The following is a 9,264-nucleotide window of genomic DNA, read 5'->3' on the forward strand; positions in this document are numbered from 1 at the left end:
TTTTCTGAAGGATTAAAAAAACTTGAAAAGCGGTTGACCAAGTGTATAGAGCTCCAAGGAGATTATGTTGAAAAATAAAAAAAAATTTACCCAAAAAAAATTTTTTTTATACTTCATTCTACGGACTTATTGAACTACCCTCGTAAATACAGTTCAAATCTACAGCTCGATGTATTTTAACTTACCCTTTTTATCTAGGGCAGTACAAAATAATTTAGGATTGTTTTGAATCACTTTGAAATTGGTTCTGTTATAGATATTTTCATCAAAATATATTTTTAAAAATTTAATCAGTTTATTTCAATAGAATCTTCATGTTTTTTAACGGCCTACGATGAAGTCTGTATTTATCAAAAAGTAGTTTAGTTATTATCAAGCAAGGAAGGATAACAATCATAACCTTGCTTATTTTTTTTTGTAATTCCATTCATCTTATATCGTGTAATAATGAAGATTATGAAAGTCTGTACTGAGAATCGGGGTAAATATAGATCAAAATTAAAAATTAAAATAACTTTGCTATAGAATTTTTTGCAGATATTATACAAATGGTATTTATGGGAATTTTTGTTTGGGCGTAGCAAAATATACTAGTAGAAATAATTTTATTTTTATTAATGTTTCGGAATACCGAAGTAAAATTCAACGTCAATATCGTTTAATCTCCAACGATTTTTTAGACTTCATTGCATACCAACCTATAAACATAATTTTTGTATTATGCACTTCTTGACGCAGATTATCATTATATTATAAAAAAGTATGCAGGTTCCTAAATATTTATTAAACAGAATACTCATTAAATTTCATTTATTGAATTTGATCCGTACTTTCCCAAGGGAAATACGGTATCTCACTTTTTGCAAAATTACAAAAAAAGTAGAAATTAAAAAGTTAAGCTTTATTGTTTTCGAGTCTAAAAGATCCCAATAGAATGTTTTTTTAGATTTCTTGCCTTAATTATTCGATATTCTCTATATTTTAATTTTTTTCTGCCTTCTTTATTAAGTGTCAAAGCTTCACACTTTTAGTTCCTAGTGGATCAATAATCACGTGACTTGATTCATGATTACGCCGGTTGATAGTATTTATAAATTCATTGTTACGCATATTTTTGTTTGAAAATCCTTAACCTATTGCGTAATTCGATTAGCATTAGTATAAGATAAGGCAATTTATGTGTCTAATATAGGAAAATACAGAGCTGCATTTTATTAAACACTAGCAACAAGTGCACGCGCCCAAATCACACGTTCATGTCTCTGGATTTGTATTCCCTAACATGAAAAATATGCAAATTAAAAAATGCATTATTACATCAATTTGATAATACAGTGGAACTCTTCTATAGTGCCGATTTTGGGGCTGACGGTGGGTGGGAAATAACTCATTATAGCCCGCTCCGCTTTTGTTTGCTCACGATTAACTGCTCGCCTGAGTGACAACCGTAGACACTGCGCACCCCGCGCAGCTACTGTTAGACCTACCTGTGGCGTGGCCTCAATTCTCGGAAGGGCTATTGAAGGGTTTTAATATATTTTGTTTCAAATATTTTTGAAAAAATAATTAATAATTTCGAATTGAAAGGGGCTGAAATTTAAAAAATCCACACTAAAAGATATCAGACAATTTGATTAGAAAAAGGAGTTAAATTTTATATTTTTTAAGTCAAAGTGCTAAAAATTGAAGAATCTTAATTTGAATTTGAATTGAAAATGTAGCGTTCAACATGAAAAGTCTGACCTCTAAAATTCTAACCATTAAAAATGACCAAAATTATATATTTACTAATGTATCAATTTCAGATAGTTTAATTTTTAACTTTTTTTATTTTAAACTTAATTTTGTAATTTTTTTATTTCAAACCTTCATTTAGAATTATTATTCATTCTTGTAATTTGCCAATCAAATATTTTTCAACTTAAAATTATTTATTTGTTTAAGTCTTTACCAAAAAATCGGACAGTTTTAAGATATTGCATTGATAATTAAGAATTAAAATAAAGAATACTACATAAGATTGCTGTAGTATTATTCAATTTTATAAAGCTGTAAAATATTAGGTTTTTCAAATCAAAATTACTTTAACAGTAGCCTTCATCTAGGATTTTATTAGAAATTTCGGTTGTAGTAGATTATGGCGTATATTTTTAACATCATTATTGCTTTGCACGACGAAAAAAAGAGATTACTCGAGTCAAAGAACGGCGGCAATGAATGCCTTTAATAAAAATTTTTTTGTCCAGAATTTTTGTTTCAAGAAATATTGTACATTTCGTATCACTTTTCTTTGATTCAAGTAATCCCTTCTTCTAGTGCAATGCTTAGTAAGAATTTTTGACAACGTTTGGGTCCCTATTGTTCGAAACTAAAGAAGATACCATTTTTGTTAATTTCTTATGGGTCTGCAAATTGAAAATTTTCGAAAATTTCAGTTTGTATTATGTACTATTTTTTGTCTCTGATGAAAATATAGATTTTTGGTAGACACAACGACAAAAGCGATGAAAGTTTTGCGTGGTTTTTTTTCAGTCTTGCACATTTTGCCTTATGTCAGTACAATGAAAAATTCAAAGTTCTGTGCAGGTGGGTCAAACATTAGCCGACTTGGCTAAAATTTGGAATCCATCAATTTTTTGATCTTTGAAGTGAATTCCATGGAAGGGAAAAACCCTAGTACATAGTTCGCCCGACCTAATTCCTGTAGATTCAAAATATGTAACTAAATGGAGTAAAATATTTTTAGGTGACATAATAATAAAGGAAGGTACAATTGGATCGAAGATGTACTTTATTCAGGAGGGCATAGTGGACATAGTGATGGCAAATGGAGAAGTGGCGACATCCTTGTCAGACGGTTCTTATTTTGGAGAAATCTGCCTTTTAACAAATGCCAGGAGAGTGGCTTCGGTTAGAGCCGAAACCTACTGCAATCTCTTCAGCCTCTCGGTGGATCATTTCAACGCTGTTTTGGACCAATATCCATTAATGCGTAGGACCATGGAGAGCGTTGCCGCCGAGAGGTATAAACTTTGGTTAGGTTTGTTCTATCGAGTTGGTGTGATAAATAGATGTCAATCGCTACCCTTCCCCCCATCTGTTCTTTACATTGTGTACAGTTAATTATGTATTATCGATTATTCAGTCATGCCATCAAGTTTTCTCTATCACGCACTCATGCACAAGTGCATTTTTTTCTAAACTTATCTCTATTTATCTCTAAACTTTACTCGATACATGTCTAGGATAATTAGTATATTAAATGAATGGACCGAGGCTGTAAGGAAATAGTCTTGCTATAAAGAAAAGACACCCAAAAAACTGTTTCGATACGGGCCTCCAGTGGAGTGAAAGATTTTATAAATATTTTAATAAAAAGGGGATATTGTGTGACTGACTTTTTGAAAACTGAAGGCTATAATTAAAAATAGATGAAAATGTATTTTTAATTCTTCTACTATTATCTTATCCTTTTAATTTAGGTCTTCATGTTTTTTTGGGAAACATTTGATGAAACATTTGATCATAGAATACTTAGAAAAAATAATTTCAAATATTCTGTGATATATACAAATAAAAATGTGAATACATCTCTGAGTACATATGGCTGACTTTTATCTGCTTCGTTCAATTATAGTCCGTTAACTTGAAAATATTTTAGTCTTGAACTTAAAATATATATTTTATTGAAAGAAGGTTAAACTTTAAATTATGATAGACCGAATTAATTTCAAATCAGTAGTGGGATTCCGGTGACACCTAATTTAGTTGATCGATTCTCTCTTTCTATCGTATGAAATTGCACAGAGATGTTCCATCGTTTTTTGAAACGACCGACTGCAACTATCTCTTTCTATATTGTGTGTCAAAAACAGTGGGGCAATATTCGATGAACATGAACTCCCGATTTCTTGTTTATCGATACTCATACCTCTCCGTATGGAGCATAGTATATAAGATATAGAAATAGATGTAACTTCATACGATAGAAAGCAAGATTCGAGAAACTAGATTAGAGGGCATCGGAATTCCAACCTAGGCAGGTTCTACTTTTTGAAGTCGCAGAATGGCTCGGAGACAATATTTATGTTGTTTTTTTTTTTTAGAGAAAAGTGACCGTATTCTCCTTGCCACACAAGTTATTCATCCCGTAGAAATCTAAAAAGATGGTTTCCTTGTGAAGCAGTGGCGGACTGGTTACCCAGGGGCGCGACTCCTAAAAAAAAGGTTATCGGAGAAAAGGAAAACTGATTCTAAGGAGAATAAACTGAATGTATTAGATGCGTGTAAACCCCCCCCCCCCCTGCCAAGATTGTCATAACAAACTTTTGAATTTGGTTGAAAATTCGAAAATTCAAGTTTTGATCAAACAACAAAAATAATATAAAAAAACCATTCTGTTTCGTGGTCTGGCTATGCAAGTTACAAAAAAAGATAAACTAAAAAGCATTGAAAATAACTAACCAAATTTTTTTAATAAAAAATAGTTTATTTATAGAAGGCGAACTTTTTAATTTATGAAAGCAATACAGTGAAAATGTGTCTGTTTCAATACCAATGCAAATAGTGAATTGTAATATTATAAATTAATTGAAACGATACATTTTTCAGGGTAGTTGAGAATATAATTAGGAGCAAAATAAGGAAAAAAATATTAAATTATTCATTATAAATAAAATTTGTTCTTTATTTTGCAACAACTGAATAAGCAATCCCGGGTCGAGGTACAAAAATAAATTTAATATACATCTGATATACTAGTGTTGAACGTAATGTAGAAAATTTCGCATTTTGGAAAAATCGAGGGCGAAGCACGAGATACGTGATGAGAATGTGTTCGTTAAAACGAATGAATAATTTTAAAAAGTTTGTGCACAAATGTGGGGAATTACTAAGACCGAGCATTCAGCGTGAAGTAAATACATTATCGTGCGCGAAGCGCAAGAACCAACAGTCGCTCACCCTAGACACGCTGCAACTTGAAAGCGATAAGAATGTGCCCACGCAGCGGGCAGATTGTTTTTCGTTTATGAGTTCAACCAATTATTAATTTGTTTTCATGTTTCATATTATTTTTCAAGAATGAAATAGATTCCATTCCGTGATTTCAATACATAACCTCTATCTGCCCTGTTGCATTTTAATTCCACTCTAATTCTTTATGTCTACAAATCATCATATCATAATCTATTGTATATGCAAAGATAAATGCGTCCAAGCAACAAACTCCTTGATTTAAATAAGTAATTCATAATAATAACATTAAAAATTACGAAAAATGCTAAAATAAAAATAAAAGAAAAATTATTATAGTAAAGTATAGCAAAATATAGTAATATTTTAGAATTTACAAAATAAAGAAATATGTCCTTTGATCCGAACTCTTGAAATGTAAGCTAATAACTTGTTTTAGAGAAAATTTCGACTAATAAGTAGACATTTTAATATCAAACTTGAGTTTAAACTCAACAATTACTAAAATAATATTATAAGCCGATAATAAGTCGATATTCTGTAATAAATCAAATGAGTTGTCCTCTTTCATATTTGAAAGCAAAAATGGAGTCATACTTTTTAGATAAATAACACAGGCACACGAAAAGAAAAAAGTATCCTGAGCAGATCAACAGACAGGAGTATTCTAATGTATTTTTCGTCGCTGAATCCGAATCCAAAGTCAAATTGGGGGGCTTCTCAGTTACTTTTTGAGAAAAATGCAAAAAACATACTTTTTTATGGTTTATAATAAAAAAATCATTAAGAAAATAAAATATCCCGTACATTTTAATAGACAAGTGTATTCTGATGTTTTTTTCTTTGCTGAATCTGAATCCGAAGTCAGATTGGGGGGTTTCCCAGTTACTTTTCGAGAAAAATGCAAAAAACATTGTTTTTATGGTTTATAATAAAAAATGGCTAAAATGTAAGGTTTTAAATTGGTTTCCTTTTACGCATACGCTTTTCTTCGAATGATCGGTGTAAAGGGTTTCTGCGACGGAAAATATCGCCAATCTGTTTTTGGTCTCTGTCGATAGTTTCGGAGTTGCTCTACCTAGCAAAAAAATCAGAAAAATTTTTTAAGCATTATTTATACCTATAAAATAGGTTATGAGATTAAATATACTATTAAATATATTATTAAATATACTTTTATATATATATGCTTTTTGGTTATTTCTTTACTGGGGCACGACTGGGATACTGGGACACGACTAGTGAGAGTGTAGTTGTAAGTAGAGATGCAGGTTTTTAGGAGTCGCTTTTCATTGAGAAAAGGGCTCCACTTCTATCCCTCGCCCTGTAAAAATCTAGTTTTCCACTTTAGTCCCCTTTTTTCGTGGCACGTCACATATACATATTTCAATTAAACGAATAAGCTCTTCGTAGTTTCAGGGGATATGGTTTTCATGCGTTTCAACAGTTTCCAAAGCCCTGCAAGGAGTAAAATTTCGTGGAAAAATATGAAGATATGGTTTTTTATGTATTTCAATCCGAAGTAATCAAATTTGTACTCAGATCATTTTTATTCTTTTGCTTTTTAATTTTAAAAAACCATACAAAAAACATGAAAAACCATGTTTTTTGAAATTTTCTCGAAAAGTTACTGAGAAACCCCCCAATCTGACTTTGGATTCGGACTCAGCGACGAAAAATACATTAGAATGCACCTGCCTGTTGATCTGCTCAGGATGCTTTTTTCTTTTTGTAGGTCTGTGTAATGAATAATTATAATGAATTAAAAATGCCGTAATATAGTTGATGATAGGAATATTTCTTTCATTTTTACTGTTTCAATATGAATAATATATTATTAATTTAAAAAATATTTTCCTTAATAGAATCCCAAACATGCATTAGGGAATTACTTCGGGATAGTATGGGTGAAAAGAAATTGGAAGACACTTCTTATTTTACGGGTATTACTTATATGAGTACAAGTGTAAATCGTGAATATTATTGAATATTCTTTTCACTCTTTTTATTGCAATTAAACATATATTTATTTGTTTAAACAATGTAATCTTTTTGGCCAGTCCGCCACTGTTATGAAGTATAACTTAAGAAAAGTGGCAAAAATGTAAATGACCTTTTGTTAATTTTGAACTTTTAAAAAATTTTTGCGGATTTCAACGATAAACGCTATCAGAATAAAAAACTACAAATATCTCAATTATGTCTAAAGCTATAGTGGTTTAAAGAAAAAATTGATGTTTCTTTTCAAAGAAAACAGAACATTCAAATAAGCATAAATTTTTCGATTCTTTTTAATTGTAAAAATGCGTATCGTCTAATTTACTCTAAAATAGTATATTGTGCTACAAGTGCGGAAAGTAGGCAGTTTCAGACGAGTGTGAAGTTTACAGTACGAGCCAGAGGCGACCCGAAGATGAGCCAAAGGCAATTTTTGTAAACTTCACAAGAGTTTCAACTATCTATTTTCAGCACCCGTATCACACGATATTTTTTGTAACAAATTCAGGCTTTTTTCAATTTTAAAAACAATAAAAACGAATTTTTCGGAAACTTATAGCAATTTTAGAAATTCATGGTAAAGTACCAAAACTCGCCTAACATTTCCAGAACTTTAAGGTATACAAAGCGTTTTAAAAGAAATCGAAAAACTTCTCGAAATTGATAGAAAATAGATAAATTAAGAAATTTATGGAAAGTTGCTAAATTACCGGAAATTTCAGGTATCGAAAAATGTTCAGTCATTTATTAGTCATTTATGGTAACATATTACATCGGGTTGGTCGAATCAATATTCACTACTCACAATCAGTCTCTCAAGCATCAAATCATAATGAAGTGAGGTTATGATTCCGGCAGGCCTGGAATTCAGTAATTCTGAATCGAAATGCACAACAGGAAGAAAAAGTAACCTGCTCGAACTGCGCAGACGCAGAAGCTGGAAAAAATAATCTTGATCAAAAAGCGTAAGCTCTGCAGCTAGAAAAACTCTTTTAATAACTGCTTTTTACCATGGTTTCGGAATCGGTCACTTCCCGCACTCAATACATGCTTCGAAAAGCGAACATTTGGTGCATGCGTTTCTAAAAACATATTTCGTTCGCGAGAGATTTAACGACTTCAAATGTAAAACTTGCCTGCTTTGAAATTAATTTTATCTATATAAATTTGTAATTCAAATATTTGCAAAAATAATTGTTTAGTAATTAAAAAGTATACAGAGTTTTAATTTTTTCTGATAAATATTTCGGCTGACTAAACTCGATCGTATCTACTTAGAAATTCATTCACATTGCTCGTACTGTCAGTCACAAAAATTTTCCTGCTTTTGGCATTGCACTAGATCAGAATAAGTAGCATTATGCTTATGCGCTTATTTCCCATTATGTCACTAAAAATAGTTTTAATTTTTTAATAAATTATTAAAAGTATTTTTTTAGATTGAAATTTTGTCCGAAATCTATTTGCAATTCATTCAACTTCGGAAAATGAAAACTATTTATTTTATGGAACTTTAAGATCATTTGTTCTATCTGGAAATGATCCAAACAATTTAAAAACGTTTAATATGTAACCAGAATATTTTTGTGACAAGCAGTAAACAAACTCGTTAACAAATTGTACATACGCTCTATACATTTTCAAATACTCTTGCAAAATTGATTCACGCTAATTCTTGCAGCGAATTCTCAGAAGTAAAATATATTCTTTTGTGTAGACTCAATTCAAAGCTTTGAAAAGAATTGAGAATTTTCCGCAACTAACTCCTGTATGCAGTAATACTTACATGCAGTATATTTAGTATTACTGTAAATAAAAATAGAATAACGCTGCTGCTTTTACAAATCGCTCGACTGTCAGTCTCGTCAAATTTTTTATTTATCGACAATTCCGTCATTTTCGAAATTTTTAGCACGACCTAAAATGGTTTCAAAATTATACTCATTTTCTTACAAAATTAATTAAAATGATGAATTGTTCTTCTTTTGCTTTTAATCCAAACAAAATTACTCAAATTAAATTTAATTTATTGAATTACAATGTGGTTGCTAAATTTTTCAAGGTTAACTGTTAATAATCGTTTGGTGTACACATTCCTACATTCCCTACGCTTAATTTTATTGTTCTCTATAGGTTAAATAAGATCGGGAAAAATCCGAACTTAGTAGCTCACCGCGAAGAAGATCTTGGTAGTGAATCAAAGACGATAAACGCTGTCGTGAATGCTCTCGCGGAACAAGCAGCTCATGCAAGTGCTAGCGAAGAATCGGTAACTATAAATCTATATTTTAA

At 30.9% G+C, this 9,264-nt stretch overlaps 1 protein-coding gene across 4 annotated transcripts in view; it reads left to right on the top strand.

The window, feature by feature from the left end:
* LOC117174676 (potassium/sodium hyperpolarization-activated cyclic nucleotide-gated channel 2) overlaps positions 1–9,264 on the top strand; it is a 167,274-nt gene that overhangs the window by 156,294 nt on the left and 1,716 nt on the right. For 2 of the 4 annotated variants that reach the window (XM_033363974.1, XM_033363973.1), the window contains 2 exons: positions 2,747–3,035; positions 9,106–9,241. In XM_033363974.1, coding sequence (XP_033219865.1) covers positions 2,747–3,035; positions 9,106–9,241 — 425 coding nt within the window. Of the gene's footprint in view, positions 1–2,746; positions 3,041–9,105; positions 9,242–9,264 lie in introns of those variants that run through there. The other 2 variants (XM_033363975.1, XM_033363972.1) reach the window with 2 other exon arrangements.

This window comes from Belonocnema kinseyi, chromosome 6 (assembly GCF_010883055.1).
Source record: "Belonocnema kinseyi isolate 2016_QV_RU_SX_M_011 chromosome 6, B_treatae_v1, whole genome shotgun sequence".
In the NCBI taxonomy this organism is placed as follows: Eukaryota; Metazoa; Arthropoda; class Insecta; order Hymenoptera; family Cynipidae; genus Belonocnema; species Belonocnema kinseyi.